The sequence below is a fragment of the Perissodus microlepis genome, chromosome 6, assembly GCF_051167445.1.
Source record: "Perissodus microlepis isolate ML-2025 ecotype Zambia chromosome 6, ASM5116744v1, whole genome shotgun sequence".
NCBI lineage: Eukaryota > Metazoa > Chordata > Actinopteri > Cichliformes > Cichlidae > Perissodus > Perissodus microlepis.
Window position 1 is genome coordinate 11,505,936 of NC_140466.1, and position 18,061 is coordinate 11,523,996.

Sequence of the window (18,061 nt, forward strand, 5' to 3'; positions counted from 1 at the left end):
GAGCAACTTGGGGGTTAGTATATTGCCCACGGATATTTGGCATGCAGACTAGAGCAACCAACCTTCTGACTAGGAGATGACCTCCTGAGCTACAGCCACCCCACAGCTACTGCTGTGCTTTTTCACAGAGTACTAAGTAATGTTTTGCTTGGGGATCAAATGTTTATTTCACTCCATGACAAACCAATTTAAACTTTTATGTATTGGTTTTTTTTCTGGATTATTTTATTATTTTACCTCTCTCCGGTAACACTTTAAAACCTAGTGTATCATATTTGATTTGCTCTCCTGATATTTAGACTGTAGTATTGATATTTTAACTTTTGCCTTTTGGGGAGTTTTTTTGAAACTTTTGAAAAACTTAAATGATACAATTTTAAGAATGATTGATATACTGTATATTATTTTGGTGCAATCTTTTCAACTTTTTACCCACATAGATGGAAACTTGAGGTTGATTGCATGGCCTTTAAACTTTAAAAATATATATATTTAAAGAGCCAAGTGTCAGTTTCTGCTCTTTGTGATCATCATCTTTTAGTTTCAGCAGGAATTCATGTGGTTTTTGAGCCAGACAGTTTGCGTGATGCTCACGTGTTGATGTCTGTAAACTAAAACTAATCAAAATGTGGGAAACTGTCTGAATGTGTGGAAAAGAGTGAGGGAATGGGTGGAAAAGTGATATGCACTTTACCTGGACACCATGTTAATGAAAGGAATAACACTGCAGTCTATTTAATCTAATCATTAGACATGTTGCAGCTATTTGGAGGTTTGTTTTGCTGGAATGAATTGAAAAAGTTAAAAAATCTTATTTTGCAAATCTTAACAGAATTACTGTCCAGCTAAAAACTGCATCTGCAATTTAAACACATTTACTCTGGAAACTGACAAGGCATCCAAACATTATTGTACTTTATTCACAACTTTCAAGATATACACAAAATTTCACATGGATATTTGGAGAGTGCATACATGAAGAACAAAGTTAGGAGGTCAGAAGATACAATAAAACCACCCACCCATTAAAGAAACCAAATGACATAAATAGAAAAAAAAAATCTAGTTTGCAGAAATTTCTAAACATTAAACTCTTACCTGTTACCTAAGCCTTGTTACCTACCATTATTATTTTTATATTTATATTTTAGATTTTTATAAAAGTAATGAAAAAAGGGAAATTCTTCATTGACTGAAATTTTTTTTTTCAATGTAACAGATTGTGTTCATTTGCTTGATGATCACTGTTGCATTTGACAGACATTCTATTTACAATCTTTTTAAGGTCATGTAACCCCACTGACGGTGCAAGGTGTGGCTGAGTCTCCGGGCTATAAATAAGTTGCTGAAGGCAGCAGACAGGCGAAGGCGAACATCAAGCCAAGAAGAAGAGTCCATGGCGTGAGGGCTGGACTTGGACTTGGACTTGGACTCGGACTTGGACCTCCTAATAAGAAATTAGAAAGGCATTCACAGGTTATTTGAATGACTAACAATGATCACTGAAAACACGAACTGCGACTGCAAATGTTAGATTTTTACAGCTGACAGCACAGAGCAAAGATGAAAACTCAATTCAATTCAGTTCAATTTTATTTATGTAGTGCCAAATCACAACAACAGTCGCCTCAAGGCACTTTATATTGTAAGGTAACTAGCACAAAGAGACTTAAACAGACAGAAACTGTTGTCAGTCATGCCTTTTTTATAAATAAAAAAGGAAAAGCTTTTATTTTGCAGTCAACAGTGGTCCAGTCAACCACTGTTGACTAGACCACTGTTTTTGGCATGCGAACTGAAATCAGCCGATCGATTGTAAGTGGAAGTGATATCAGACTTATGATTTCCAAGGAACTGAACCACTGGGAACTGATTCCCTACAAGGTTTGGTTCTCAGTTCCAGTCCCTATTAATAGCTGATATGGCTTCCAAGTTTTTCAAATGTTATGCATTATTTTATTGTTTGGATTGTAAAAAAGGACTTTAAAGTGTCCTTCTAAATGTTGTCTAAATACATTGATAATTTCATTTTACCAAAAGGCATTTAAAGCATAGTCAAAGCTTTAAGAGCAGTATAAAATGCACTTACTTGTACATATGTCAGACTCTCTGAAGACGCCCATTTTGTCACTGGTTTTGACAGAGCTCAGCAGGCCAGTGCTCACATTCCCTTTAGCATACAGACAAAGTAACAGTACTTACTTACACATATACCAGTGTACTTAGCATACTTAGAGCTTCACTGTTTTGTTATACTTCACAGAAACTGCTAGTTCAATGGGTTATTATGAAATGTGAATCTTTGTTGTACTGAAAGTTATGTTTCCCTTTATGTCACTTGGCTGACAAAAGAAATGCCCTTTCAGTATTTTGGCTTGAATCAGAAAATAATGCCATGAGAGCAATTTCTGTAAGCCAGTTGAAGAACTTAATCGTTTTATTCTAACAAAAATGATCCAGTGGTGGCCTTGTGTGGAATTATTGGAATAGTAAACTCTTCACCTTTAAGGAGACCTGGGATAGTATAAATGCCTGTCCTGTGCTATAGTGTGTGAAAGCTGTGAAATTCTCCTCAGTTACCCCCTGGGACAAAGGAAGGGACAGAAAATGAGACTCCCAGACTTCAACTCCAGTCTCAAATTACTTTTCATTATTCCAGGTTTTCGGAAGATTTTCAATACCCATTATTGTTCATTGTATCAATGTCCTGACAAAAAGCCTGGCCAGTCTAAAGCAGCTGAACCATTTACTGACATAGATGCTGTAACATTCACACAAGACTAACATTAATATTGATAATAGGAACAAGGGAACACTCGGGGACAAAAGGCATATGACTCACACTGCCCCCTCATATAAATAATATATACATATATTATAAAATCATAACATATATCAAATAATATTAGATTAAAAATATGAAATAATAAACAAGAATAGAAAAAGTCTAATGTAACAGCCAGGCAACAGGAAATGAATTATATCAAACGCATTGTTTTAAGTACTTGGTACCTGGGTGGTGCAGTAGTTCTAGATCAGTTCTAGGTGAGGAGTTCTTTGACGCTATAGTGTGTGCAAATGTTTTGGACTGAATGGTGAAGAAATTGTATTATGTCTCTTAACCAAACAATAACTCAGGTTTGATATGTCAGATATTTACAATAAAATATGATTAAAAATTTACATTTGCAGTCTGAAGTTTGACTGTTTGAAGCACGCAATGTTATTTGGGCCAAAATATCTTCATTAAATTATCAAAACAATAAACATGCCCCGATAATTAGCTGGCCTGTTTGATAGTTGTCCATCAGCTAAAGGTCTCTGTGGTCATAATAAAGCAGGGAAAAACGTTTTGGCTTTTTCATTCTAAATCATCTCATGAAGCAGAAAATGCCTGTGAGTTCCCAGAGTGTGGCTTAGCTTTCCAGGGGAACTCCTGCAAAACGTGATTGCCAGGAAGTTCATAACAACCAGGAAATTTTTTACTGCATTTGCATAAAACGTACCACAGATGACCTCTTATTTCGTTTTATTTACAACCGTCATGCTCCGGCTAAGGATCGAGTAACTGCTGGTGCGACACCGAATTCCTTCACGATACACAAGTCGGGTATAAATCAAAAATAAATGCTAGAAGCACATTAGTCCACGACTGACATTTTCAATCTTGGAAAGTCTGACACACATTGACCCAAAGTATTTGAATTAAATTTTCAAAATAATAAAAATCCTCTGGTAAATCACACTTATAGCCTGTTTGAAAACATCAGCTAAAGTTCTCTGTTCATAATAAAATAATCATTATTGCAGTGGGAAAAAGTTTCAGCTTGTCTTTATTTCAAATCATCTGATGAAGCATGTTGAATTCCTAACATACCTTGCCAAAGACACCTGTAAAAGACAACTGTCTGACATTATAGCCTACCAGAGGCTGTAGTGTACTTTCTATTTCTTCAACAAACTTTAAATTGTTAACAATATTCACTGAAATACTTGTATTAATACTGACATTATGACACCTTCTCACATCATCGTGTTGTTCTTTTTTTTGGTTGCCAAATATGGAAGTTTGATTACATTTTTTCTGCCTTACCAGATATCATGAAGTTGACTTGCTGACATGTTCCCCCAGATACAGACTGAGGAGATGTGGGCAAGATAGTAACTCTTGCCAGGTTCATTTGCAGTACGTCAGCGACCCTGTTTCGGAAGTCATACCTGGACATAAAGACACCAACATCCACTTTAATGTCATACAAACACTTGAGCTCTACAACAACAACTATTTAATACAGCACTCATAAAAGGGTTATACAGTGCACTATGTACAGAACAGTTTTATAGAACGTCTACGGCCTCCAGCAAGCAATTAAAGTGTCTTGAGTGATTTAGGATTACATGAAAAGTATTCATCATGCAGTATGTTGTAATTACACTCACCGGCTGAATGTAGTCACATTGGGAAACGTCTGCGCTGCTGATGGGGATTCAGGGAGGATGTCGGCACAGGCTGTGATGTTTTCTCCATTCTTCAGCACTAAAGATCTGAAGACCACTAATAACACACACAAAACATAACGAACAATTAGACTTAACAAAGTAAACTCACCTCTTTGGAGATTTTGAAGTTTTGTATTTGCTGTTATCACTGATCACATATGGTGACTCATTTCACCTGTGCTGTCTCCGGAGAGGCGAATAATGCTGTCAGTATAGAACTGTCTCTGTGTCAGGCTAACCATGCCATGTCTTACAGATATCTCCCCCACCACGCAGCTCAGTGGGTTTTCTAAAGAACAGGTGGGTCTCTGCAAGTGGAAGCGAAAGAAAGAAGTGATTTGCACAAGTTAGAGGAAGAGGAAGAGAGAAGTTAGCAATATTCTCCAGTTATTGACCAATTGCATGACTGGTCCCATTAAGTAAAAGAAATGTTCATATTATGTCTTATACATATATTATATGCTTACATGTAAACATTTGGAGAAAAACATGTAGAGATTATTAGATGAACACATGTCAATCATGTTAGCATTACAATTATTTAGGCAGGTTTAAGTTTATCATGATCCTTTGCAAAATCTTTTTCATATAAAGCCAATAATTTGGTCATTCAGATGATTTATTTTTGATAATTAGTGCAGTTTTTAGCATCTTTATACTATTATATACATTCATATACCCTTACAAGCATAAAAATGTACTATTATATTTACACTTTAAACTGATCATCTTCAGGGCAGCCTTTGAATCTTAAATTCAGTGAAATTATGAATTTTCAAACTGAGGAACTAAAGAAACTTGTAATTAGACTCAGACTGGCCCCTTATTACAATATGTGTCCCCAAACCGCCAGAAAACAGCAACCCTTCTGGACTTCCTTCAAGTAACTTATGGTCAAACTACCTGGCCAACCCCTTTTTTCTTCCATGTTTTTTGCTTTCAATTTCTCATTTCTTAAGCGTGTTGTTTCTGTTTTATTTCGTTTTTGTGTCCTTTTTACGCAGATAAGATTATGATCTCACCATCGATGTCATGTTGAAGGGATTGAATGTGTCTCCCACACTGTTGCACCCGGTGTCATTGGAGCCAACCCGATTAGTTGTGATGAACAAGGAAGCTGTTGATTTCTTCAGTTTGGGATAAAATACAGGTGTGAGAATGATGTCTTTTAACACATCTATCCCATTAAAGGCTTAAAGAGAGTTTCACACTGATGGGTGGCAGATGAACACTGAGTTTTGTGATGGTGGCCAATATAATTTTTTTGCATGCATGTAGATTATATAAAGCTGTACTTACATTATCCCCTGCAGATGACTTAAGGTTCACCTCCAGAGTAACATCGCTGCTACTCCCATCGAGGAACACCTGCTGTTGCTGGGATGAGGAAAACAATGTGCTTACGTTACAAAGAAGGAATCTCATAGTTCAATCGCAACTAAATACTTGCTTTGCTGAAGCATGAATGCCGTTAAAATAAACCGAGTATAGATTTGTGGATACTGCTGTCCACCTTTAAGTGTAAAGGTATTTCACTATGACATTTCATTTCACTTTTCTTTTGATTCTCAGTCTGTCTGAGTGAAACCACTATTTTGTTGCAGAACAACATTGATTACTCAAACTGCCTACTTCTCTTTAATCATATAGGCTGTTTAGAGATACTACAATCTCTTCTCTCCATTAGTGTAGTGCAGAGCTCAGTATGGGGCCTCTGGAGGGCAGCTGCCAGAGACAGCTGTTCCCTTGGTGAGCTTTTAGTTTGGTGAAACCGCACGTACCATTAGCCAGCGGATAGATGCTAAGCTAATGCTCTCGTCCCCCTCTTCCTTTTGCTTCCTGTTGCAAGCTATCGTAGGCATAATGAATTCTGTCCAGTGCAGCAGAAATACACTGTCATGTTTTTGTGGCAGCTTGGCTCCAAATAAGTTAGCAATGATAAAGAAACAATTGTTCTGCTCTTAGGCTATCAGATATATTATACTACGACTCATTCACTCATCTCATTCAATTATAACTTCTTTTGTTTCTCTGTCAAACTGGTCTCAATACAGTATTTTACACACTGCTAGTAAGATTAGCAACCTTTTACAAGTGGGTAGCAGTTAAATACACCGCTTTAGATGTGGTGTATAAGATAAGAAAAGCTGCTGTCTTTCTAAAAGAAAGAACTCCACATGTTTTTACATTTCAGCCTTCTTTGTTTTTACAGAGAAACTGGCGAAAAAAGTTTAATCCTCTGTGGGAAATCATGCCTGTGATGTTAGCATCAGTGTGAGCTAAATATTAGAAATGTAAAACCTTTTGTTAAAATGTAAAATCCAAAAGAAGGGAGCTCATGAGATTAAAATAGCATATGCCTCACCTCATCTTGAAGCCATTAGTAATGCAAAGGAATGCAGTGTTAAATGAATGTAGTACACACTCCCTAACTGGTCTGATTAGATGGCAATCAAACTGTTTTTTTTTACATTTGTTGCAACAAATAATTGCTTTGTTGTTGTTTTTTCCACTTCAGATATGTTCACTTGTTAAACACTTATTCATATACAGTAAGTCATTATTGTTTTGTGAGGAACCATTTAGTCACAGAAAAATAGAAATTATTGAAATTAACAGGCCAAACGAAAGAAAGAAAGTAGATGAGAAACATGAGATGAGCACCAAACACTTTATCTGTGATGATTCTTACCAGTCTAACTGTCCCAGTCACTGTACCATTAAAGACAGCCTTGGCAATAACCCATTCACCATCTGTGAGTCTATCAGCCAAGATGTTGGCACACCTAATTCTGTAAAAAAACAAAAAACAAAACACATAAACTAAGAGAAACACAATTAAGATAAGAAAATCGTATCATGTTCTGACATCTAGGAGGATCTTCAACAAAGTATTTTGCTGAGTAATTCTTTGTCATGGCACAAAACACCAGGAAGTTATGTCCGCAACTGACATTTTACACTGGTGTCCTCAAAACTGAAACATTTTTGTTTCTGTGCCAGAAGTCGGTCTCTCAACTTACATATCTCATTATTCTGCATAAGGATTTGCAACTAACCAGACCTTTCACTTGTTGGAGTTGTCCCAGATGATAAATACTTCCTCTTTTTTGCAACAGATACCAAGTATTTAAAAAATAAAATATTAGCTAACAATTTCATTTCTACAGAAAAAAGACGATGTGGTAACCTGTGTATGACATTGCTTTCTTTTGTTCCCTTTTAATTTTGTGCTGCGTTATGTTCTTTCTTTCCCTCTGCTAAGAACACAAATAGTAAAGTACACATTCTCACCTTGCTCCACTGACATTGTGAACCACCAGCGACCTTCCCACTATGCTGTAGGGTCCAGTCATCGACATGTCAGGGTCCATGTATACAGCTTCAAAGTTGTTTTGATCATTAAGTGTGCCGAACTTCCCGCTGATGTCTCCCATCTCATACTGGTCCACAGTGCCAACTCCAGGAGGGGGGGATTGTGATACGTTCCAGGCTAGTGGGTTGAAGTGGCCCTGGATGTTTGCATTTGAACAGGGCTCCGCACTGCCTGGGTTGAGGGGCAACACGTGGACATGATAACCACTAGCTATGGAGTTCAGGCTCATTAAGGAAACATTTATAGTTGTGGGACCTTGTGGCACAGCCCGGGAGAAATCCACTTGTCCATCAGAAACTCCAGGGCCAAACCATGTACCTAAGCTAGCTTTGGGAACTTGCACCAATGTGACATTGGCACAGGCTATTCTTGGCCCGCCTCTTTCTGCTTGATGGATGACCACAGAGCGGCCAATAATGCCGGGCTTGGGCACCCAGGAGGTGACATCAGTGAAGAAGTATTTTGCTGCCACTACCGCTACCGTGGTTCCAAGATCAAGGGTACTGTGTTTGCCGGCGAGGTCTCCCACCTCACAGGATAGGGGACCAGATGGGTTACAGTGGAGGGAATAGCTGGCATCCATGGTGATGTTGAAGGGGTTCCAGTGACCTCCAGTTGTGGTACAGCGGCCTTGATCATCATCCCTCTCTGAGCTGATTGGGTAGACGTGAACATGCCAGTTGTGGTTTTTGGTTGGTGTTGTAGGATTTCCGTATGCCAAATTCAGAAATATGGATACATCAGAGAGGGGGTTGTTCACCAGCTGTGTGAACCAGACCTCACCAACCACAGGGCTTGAAAATATGGCTCTGCCTACAATAACCTCGCCAGGATAGCTGATACTCGTGCAAGCAAACCTCGAACCATTTGGTTGGTGAATGACGACTGAGCGACCTACAATGCTGTTCTTTCCAAACAGAGGGAGATTGAAGTCTGTGAATGTCATGTCCACCATATTTTTGCCTGGTATGCTCCCGTGCTTGGCACTGAGGTCACCCACCTCATACATGTCATGTGTTGACCCTGGGACTTTTGGGTAAGTTGGGCTACTTCTGTTCAAACTAAATGGATTCCAGTGGTCACCTATACTATCATTTGAACACCGGTTTGTTAATGACCTGACAGGAAAATCGTGGACATGGTAAAAGGCAACTTTGCTCTGTAAATTGGTCAGATTGACACTCAACTCTGTGAGATCAAAAGGGGAAGCCTGACGAAAACTTAAGTATCCTTTGATCCCATTCATGTTCACATCAGCTCTAACCTGTTTCACTGGCACATTATAGATCTGAGCACAACTGAAACTTGACCCCACCCTAAGGAAAAGAAACCCATTTGTGGTTTGGAAGCTACCGAGGTCCAGACGGGATTTCTGGAGCTGCAAAGGGGTCCCGACCTTTACGGAACCCAGAGGGGTCAAAGATGCATTCTCTAAGCTTTTAAGTAGAATATCACAGTTTGCAACAGTACTTGTAGCTCTATAGAGAGTGACATTAGTTTGCGAGGCATTAACTTGACCGATCGTCACAAGATCTGCAAGAACCCTGGAGCTGGCGTTATCCATGTTATAACGGATATAAACGTTACCCGCGATGGGCCCATAGAACCTGGCCTGACTAGTTACGAGGGTCTGCCCTTGACTTACAACTGTGCATACTTTAGTTCCGTTACACGTTTGCAACGACAGTGAGAAGTCATCAAGGTTTTTTCTTTGCGCAAAGAGGTCGGACACATTGATGTTAGAATTTGAGGCAAGATCAGCAGTAAAAGTGAAGACGCTGGAGCCGATATTTTGTTCAGAACAGGGCTGAGCAAAGTGGCCATACATGACGGGAAACTCGCTGAGGGAAATGTTTACTGAACGACAGGATCCAGCCCCAGACACGTTGACAGTGGCCATCTGAGACGTTGAGTTAAACTGCACCAGCCCAATGACTCCTCCCATGTTCAAAGGTGCCAGAAACTGAACACAGGAAATGGAATCTGAAAAAGAAGACAATGAGAAGCTAATTGCCGCGGCATTACTACAGCTGTCAATGCACAAGCACTGAACAAAAAAACCCCAGCACAAACATCCTTAAAAGCTTAAAAAAGGATTAAAAAGAAATCCCCTCAAGACATATTACAACCTTGACATGAAGAAGTTGAATATTTAATATACTAAGAAGTTTCTAATCGGTCTTTTCTGAACTGTACACTGGGCCGCATGTGATTTCCAAAGTAGCAGAAGATTTTTCATCCACGTCTTACAGTAAACAACCTTGAATAAAAACGAACACAAAATCAGCTGTTGACCATAAACATGTGTCCGCCACGCTGACCTTTACACCCCCACATTTTGTAATAATATAAAAACACCACACTTTATGTGCATTAGACAGAAATCAATATTCCACTTAAGATTGTCTGACAAAGGTATGAAAAAACACAGATAACAATTGCTTAGTTGTGTGTGACCAGTCTATTTAAGAAAATATGAGTGCCACACAGGTGGCAGCACAGTAGTTGCTGAGAAAGTCAAAAAAAATAGTTACATATTTATTAAAAAATATGGGTAGATCATTTTGTTGGGAATATAACATTTGTCTCATATGTAGAACAAATTTTATATTCCATTTGTAGAAACACTTTTAAAACATTTTTACCATATAGTAGAGAACTACTTGATAAAGTGTATATAAGTTTGTATGCATAACGTAGAAACACTGGTTCACATTTGAGTTTCTGTTCCCAATTATCTGTTACCACCAGCTTTCATTTCTTTGTGTTATTCAGAGACTAAAATGGGGAAATTCTACTTTTACAATGTGTTGCCGTGGTATAAATACCTTCTAGTAGCCCTATTTTGATTTCCATTTCCATTCTAATTTAAAATGACACTATATTGATTCACAACAAAAGAAAATCACCCTCTTCATTTTTAAAGCTTCTATAGTCAAGTGAGTAGAAAATCTCCCATTATTTAGAGTGAAGTGGTAAAATCTAACATTACTGTCCTATAACTAGTTAGTTTTAAGGTGTAAGTGTTGATATACCAGAGCAACAACAGATTGGGGTCTTTTTGCAAACCCAAAACTAAATATTCATTAAATACCTTACACCATAAGTAGGTAATATTTTTCTCTGGATCACCATCCTGCTCTCAATCATCTTGTAATAAGCCTGATTTTCTTTTGAAAATAAAGCAAGTGACAGATGGGAATATGGTTGACACATTAAAATGCAGCATGTTCAATGCAGTGTATGTAGACCTCTAATGGCAAATTTCTTAACTAGTTTCAAGTGGTCAGAGTTCAACTTTAACATCCCCTGTAAGAGATGCAGCATACTAAGCTTTGATCTTGAGCAGCTCAGATATCTACTGGATGACTGACTTCAAAATACATTAATCATTACAAACAGTTGCTGTTAAATGATAACTATTTGGCAACATACTTCTAACACCTTTCTTTGAAAAACATTCATAAGAAGAAAATGAGCACATGCGAGTTAAAATAAACTAGGTTGCTCAATACATAAATCATTCGTAATGTCCATTTGGCCTAACTGGATAAGAAGATTAAAAATTACTCACCAAGCAAAAGAAACAGCAGAGTAGCACTGAGAAGGGACATGTTGTCAGATGTGTCTAAAACACAGAATAAACAGAAAATATTGAAAGTGCAGATTTGGGGGGGAAAAAAGGTAAGTCACAGCAGAAAAAGTTCAGTTATGGCAAATTAATGGACAGACTCTTGGTATGTGTCTCTCTGCTTTCTAAGAGTCTTTCATGTGTGACTCAAAAGCATGCAGCCTTCCTTGCACTTCTTTTTATAAGCTGCAGTCTGTGCTCTCCCAGCCTCTGATTGGTCCTCATGTGGGGAACAGTGTCTCATGCACGTGGGTAGGGGAGGGATGTCTGGCAGGATGGTTAGAGGCGGCTCACTTGATTATGTTCATTTTGAGGAAAAGTACAGGCATTGAAAAGTACTTAATGGCCTTACTAATGTATTTTAAAATACAATAGTAAGTTCAAGAACATTTTTGAGACTTAAAATAATAATCTTTCATTGTGGATTGAGTTGAAAGTCTCTTAGTCACAGGATCCATTACACGTTGCTCTTTGTAGCATGCACCATAACGTTTTTTTAATGTCTCTAGCTAAAATCATAAAAATAAATGCAGCATGAAAGAAAACAAAAAAATGCAGCAGATTAAGCAGTTTTGCTTTATTTTTTTAACTTTTTTTTTTTCATTGTGATCTGAATAACTTGAGCAACAACAAAGGAAGTTTAAAGTTCCCAATGTTAAACTCACAGAGGAACTTTGAAGTCTACTCTTACACGAGAGCCACAGCTCTTTGAACATGCTAATGCTTCCACATTTCTTCTTTAAAATTCCCCTTTTGCACCCTATTTCTATCTCTTCCCTTTTTTCTACTTACAAAGTATACGAAAACCAAAACTGCTACTCTGACAAAGTTCAGGGGAAAAACTGAATAGCAGAAAATAGCAACTTTATTTAAAAATAGCAGCTTAATGGCCCATCACCGTAAACTGTTATACTACGTAACTCTTTAAATATGTATTTAACGGCCTTTGAAGTGGTTTTGGTCAGTCACTTGGCTTGTTTAAATCACTGATTGCATTGGTTGTGTTCCTCTCTCTGCTCACATTGTACACACAGGCTAGTCATTTGCACATGGATTCGCATGCATACAGAGAATAGACAATCGTAGCTCAATATAGGCAACTGGAAGGGAAGCAGATACATTAAAGTCATGGTATTGTTAGTTGCAGTATACGCAGAGTAAGGTGAACTTCCCCACAGAAGTGTGGAAGAAGAAGGATAGTGGAATAACATATTAGAAGAACTTATATTAGCAGAATCAAAGTGTTATGGTTTGGTTTAGGTTTCCCACTCAAAACACTTCACATTCTTAAGACGTGCTACAAAACATGGATAAAGCTTAAAGAGCAAATAGGCTCACTTCTGTCACCGACTGATAGAAATAATCTTAAAAAAAAAGACTTTTTGTTTCTAACAACTACTTTACATGAACGTTGCCTAATTTAATCTGTTCTAAACACCTTGTATTTGTACGCACACAGAGACGTTAATTTCCAAAGTAAACACACAGAAGATAACATTTCCAAGAAGCACTCAGATATCTCTAAAAACATGTTTTGTCACATAGATGTACAGGATCTGGCACTAATGTGAAAATGACTTTGCAATTACTCTGAGAGTTCATTGTTATGCTGCATATGACGGCATGACGAAACATGTCAACGACACAAAGCATGTCAAGCCTGTTCAGATGTTTTTAAAGCTATCATTGATTAAGCCAACAGTTAAGCAACTGCGCCTACATTATTCACACCTCATTCATAAATTACTCTAGGTGGATGATGATGGTTAACATGAATTTACTGTCATATATCAAATGCTTTATATTCGGCCACAGTGTTCATCCACGTCACGTGTTTTCTTGCATCAGATGTTGGAAAAAATCTTTTTGTAAGTCTGATCCGGTGTCCTAATGAATCAAAGTCACTTCCGATCATTTAGCTGGTGGTCATGAAATTACTGGAGGTAGCCATGAAAGTTAGAACCAGGCTATTAAGAAATCTGGCAGCTGTTATGTACAGTATTTTTCAAATTGTAAATTGAAACCGCAAAGTTCATAAGAAGTTTGCACACGCAAAAAAGGAAGCACGGATTATATGTAGGAATGTTGTAAATTAAAATTTATAGGTTCTCCACACATAAAATCTCCAACTTGTACCATATATAGTTTTTAAAAGCCTGTTATTATAACAATAAACAATTTCAGCTAGAACTATAATTTTAAGCAGGCAAAAACATACAGGTCGAAAGACATTTATGTTGTGTTACATTCACACTTTGTCAGTTTATGGAAGGATGAGGTGCGCAGCAAAGCCTGTATGGTGCCCTGATGTGAGAGCCCATGAGCTCTTTCGTGTACTGGAGGGCCTTTGAAGAGGTTCAGGTGTCTCACTTGGCTTGCTTTGGTCACTGATTGCAGCAAAGGCTTGAATCACGACATGGCTGTGTATACACAGGTTTGTCACACTCACACACACATGAGTAAAATAAATAATGGCTACTAAATATAGGGAAAACGGAAAGAGGGCAGTCATAGCAGTTACAGTAATAGCAGCACAGGATGGATGAGAGTGCAGTAAAAAGTTAGAATAGCCAGAATAAAGAAGGATTTTCAATATCTCTCCTCTCACTTGACTGCAACAACTGTAGTTTTTTTTTTTTTGTTGTTGTTTTTTTAAATTATAAAGAACTTTTGAAGAGGATATGAAGAGCTCTGTTCTAGGATGCCCTCTGGACCCAGTGGAGGTGGTGAGTGACAGGAATGGTGGCTAAGCTGTCATCCCTGTTGGACAACATCTCCCACCCCATGCAGGAGACTTTGACAGCACTGAGCAGCTCCTTCAGTGGCTGCGGCACCCACGATGTGGGACGGAGAGATTTCGCAGGTCTTTCCTCCCCACTGCTGTCAGACTCCACAACAAAGACTTCAACTGATCAAACACACACATCCACACATGTGCAATAACACTAAGTGCAATACTCTTTTCTGGCATCGTTGTATTTTTACTCAGTTGTATGCAGCATTTGTATTCTATTTTTATCCTATTGTATATTTTATTCTACTGTATATAGTATTATATTTTATTCTATTCTGTACAGTTGTGTACTGTATTTATTCTTATTATATTCTAATTTTGGCTTCATAACTTTTGCACTGTCCACTTCCTGCTGTGACAAAACAAATTCCCCACGTGTGGGACTAATAAAGGTTATCTTATCTTATCTTATGAAGATTTTTTAGTCCAGAAACGGTCCTTTGACTCTGCGTTAAAGATAAGATACTCACTGACATTTTGTTGTAAGGAATGTTAATATTAAAACATCATTCCCTACTCAAAAATGCTCAAATTCTGACACAAAGAGAAATTAATAAAATGGATTATGCTGTTGGGGGAAATTAGATATTTTCTCTCGAGCCTTTTTGTGTCTAACCTGAATTTTCTGAACACATGAACATTGCCCAGTTGTGTCCATCACATGCCAAAATAAATAAATCAACAAAAACAATTTTAACACCTTAGCAGGTGTTCAAATTACATCAATTCAACTTCAGATGAACTACAAAATATTACATTTATTTATATTAAATAAATATATATAATAATCATAAAATCAGAAGTAGCATGTGAAAAAACTCCCCCCTGACACAGTAGCTTGTAGAACTACTTTAGAGAGCGTTACGTTTAAGTAACATCCATGTTTTCTAATTGTTTCTTGCATGATTGTGGAGGAATTGTGGCTTCACATGTCCCTTCTTCGCCCTTCTATGCAACAACACTTGCTTCTCCAAGGCCATTGACACTTGAATGCTCCCAACCAGAAAAACCAAAAGTTCTGATTTCATAGATGTGGTCACATTTGCTGATCCTCAGTTAAATTGCTAAATAATAACACAGCGTAATAGTAATGTTTTCTAGCTCATTGGTGATGTATTTAACTAATTTTAAGACCTGCCAAAGACCTGATTATTTTTTAAATTATGTCCTGACAAATAAAATATTAGAAGACAATGAGGCTGTAAATTATTTTTACGATGTCTGTAATGCAAGCTGAAAAACGTTTTGATATGCAATATGATATTTTTTAGAGCACTACGGTCCCTCTAAAACCAAGCTGTCTAACCAGGGCTCATGCGAAGTGATGGAAATTTTAAAACATTCCCTTTACAATTAACAAAAATATTCTCTCATAATGGAGCCCATTGTTAACATGTTGGTAAGATGCCATCATATTCCAAACAATCTCCCAACTTCCCGTACGACGGGTACTCAAAGTCACTTTCAGTATCACTGTGGTTCTATGATGATTGATTGATGTGCAGCACTGTTTTTCTTAGTATGACAATGACTGGCAATGAATGCCTTTAGATGACTTAACAGATTTTTTATACAATACTCAACGGCAAAGAACTGGATCATGCTTAGTGTCTTATGATTTTTTTTTTATTTGCATTCATTTCAATGCCTTATGAAGATTAATTGAAAGCTTTTTATTTGTATCATTAATCCAGGGTTTCTGATTGATTTAATAACAGTTACAGTAATCCACGTTCTTATGCCATAACAAGAATTATGACTGAAATGTACTTTCTTAAAGCTTTTCTCCAAATATTTAAAAACTGAGCTAGTATTCAAATATCCAAAATGCATTTACGCAAATCAAAGTAATCTGGAATTGATATTCCAAATTACTAACATTTGCGCCCCCAAAACGTTGCATTTTTTCAACATGTCTTTTGAGAAACATTTTTGTCATGAGGTCCATTCTGTACTCTGAATGTAAGTATCCTATTTGGATTGATGGCATGAAAGAGTGAAACTATATCATATGACTTATGGCTGTATGCACAAGAAAAATGTTTCTGCATTTGAGGAATTGAGAGTAATCTTTAAAGCTTAGATCATTTAAGGTGGAAATAAATATGGAAGTTTCTGGGCAGCAAACAGGTCTGACTGGAGGAGGATGATAGAATACGACATCTTAGTAGAGGTAGTCCATCGTAGAGGAAATAAAGGCTGGATCGTGCATCAGTTTTGCATGTTGCAGCAGCTTGCATGCTTAAAATTTTCTTAGATGCAGCAGATAATGTAAAATTGAATTCTGACATTTGAAAATGCAGTTTTTGAACATACAAATTGGCACTTAGAACATTATACTTAGCTCATAACACTTTACACCGGCTAAACTACGCATGATTGTGATATTTTTCTCCTCTGTTAGTGCTGTTAAGATTTTTTTTTTTAAATTATTTTTCTCTTTGGGCTTTTTTTTAACCTTTATTCTGTAGCAGTGAACAGTAGAAAGAGAAGAGAGACAGCATGAAAAGACATGCAGCGAAGGATAAGTCAGACTGGAACCTGTGCCTCATGTGATTCAGGCCCTTCGCCAAAAGTTAATTGAAAAAAAATCTTTTATTCATTCTAGTTATAAGTTGCTGTCGTCTAATGAGAAAACCAAACCACAATTTCATTCTACTATGTAAAATGACAAAAAAGATCTTTAATCCATTTAATCCTTTTTGCTTTTTGTCTAGAAAGAAATGGAGAGTGGCCTTTGTTGTTTGTATGTGCGTGTATGTGTGTGCATCTGTGCGTGTAAAATTGGGAGCAGTTGTTTTACATTGATTTTACCAGTAGATGGAGTCAGCGTAGCATGAGTTATGTGTTTTTCTTTCTGCTGAGGTTACTGTTTGCTGAATAAGTTTTCATCCCATACATCTATCCATGTATTAATCTATCTACTACGGGGTGGGGTACACTAGTCTATGGTAGGGCTGACAGCAGGGGTCCTGCAGGTTTTAGATGTGTCCTTGATCCAACACCACTGATTTAAATGGCTAAATGACCAACTCCATGTCGAAGTTGAAGTTCTCCAGAGGCCTGGTAACGAACTAATCATTTGATTCCGGTGTGTTAAGCCAGGGTGATGTCTAAAACCTGCAGGACACCGGCCCTCGAGGCCTGGAGTTCGTGACCCGTGGCTTACACAGAGAGAGACACGTACAGCTAATTTAGAATCACCAGTTAAACTAACTCCAAGCATATCTTTGGACTTTGGGAGGAAGAAAACATGCGAACTCCGGCTGGCGGATACAAACTTAGGATAAACCCAAGTACACATCATCATCAACTATCATGATAATTTAAACAGCTCCACGCAGAGTGCCAAAGGCAAGCTTAACATTACAGAACAGTGCCATTCAAGTATATCGTACAATAAAGAGCAAGTAAGTTAACGCCCACATGTAACAGTATTCTCAAGAGACATATTTAATTTGTTAATGTAGTATGCATGCAGCATGCGAATAATCTACAGACACTCACAGCAAATTTAAAACGTCCAAAATTATTTTAAAACTAATGTTTATGTGATTAAACCGTGAACCGTGAAACAGAGCTTTTATATTCACCTTCTGGTTGAATCAGGTCAAAACATAAATAATACACGTCAACAACAGCACGCCTGGATCACGTGCGCTCAGTCTCCTGCGAGGGATTTGCAAAAAAATGCACCGCCTACTTCAGCACACGAGATTTCACTTCCTGCTATATTGTGAGCTGATGTCGTGTTTCCGCT

General features: G+C 37.7%; 1 protein-coding gene across 1 annotated transcript; it reads right to left on the reverse strand.

Moving 5' to 3' along the window:
- Positions 1 to 904: 904 nt before the first annotated feature.
- Positions 905 to 17,972, reverse strand: cusr (Copper-only SOD repeat protein). The gene is made up of 11 exons (XM_084930780.1): positions 17,895 to 17,972; positions 11,451 to 11,504; positions 7,795 to 9,859; positions 7,193 to 7,292; positions 5,800 to 5,877; positions 5,523 to 5,627; positions 4,676 to 4,808; positions 4,441 to 4,555; positions 4,094 to 4,218; positions 2,090 to 2,170; positions 905 to 1,447 (listed from the first exon to the last, which is right to left on the reverse strand). The coding sequence occupies exons 2-11, from the start codon at positions 11,488 to 11,490 to the stop codon at positions 1,332 to 1,334; spliced, it is 2,958 nt and encodes a 985-aa protein (XP_084786906.1). The 5' UTR covers positions 11,491 to 11,504; positions 17,895 to 17,972; the 3' UTR covers positions 905 to 1,331.
- Between the last annotated feature and the right edge of the window lie 89 nt (positions 17,973 to 18,061).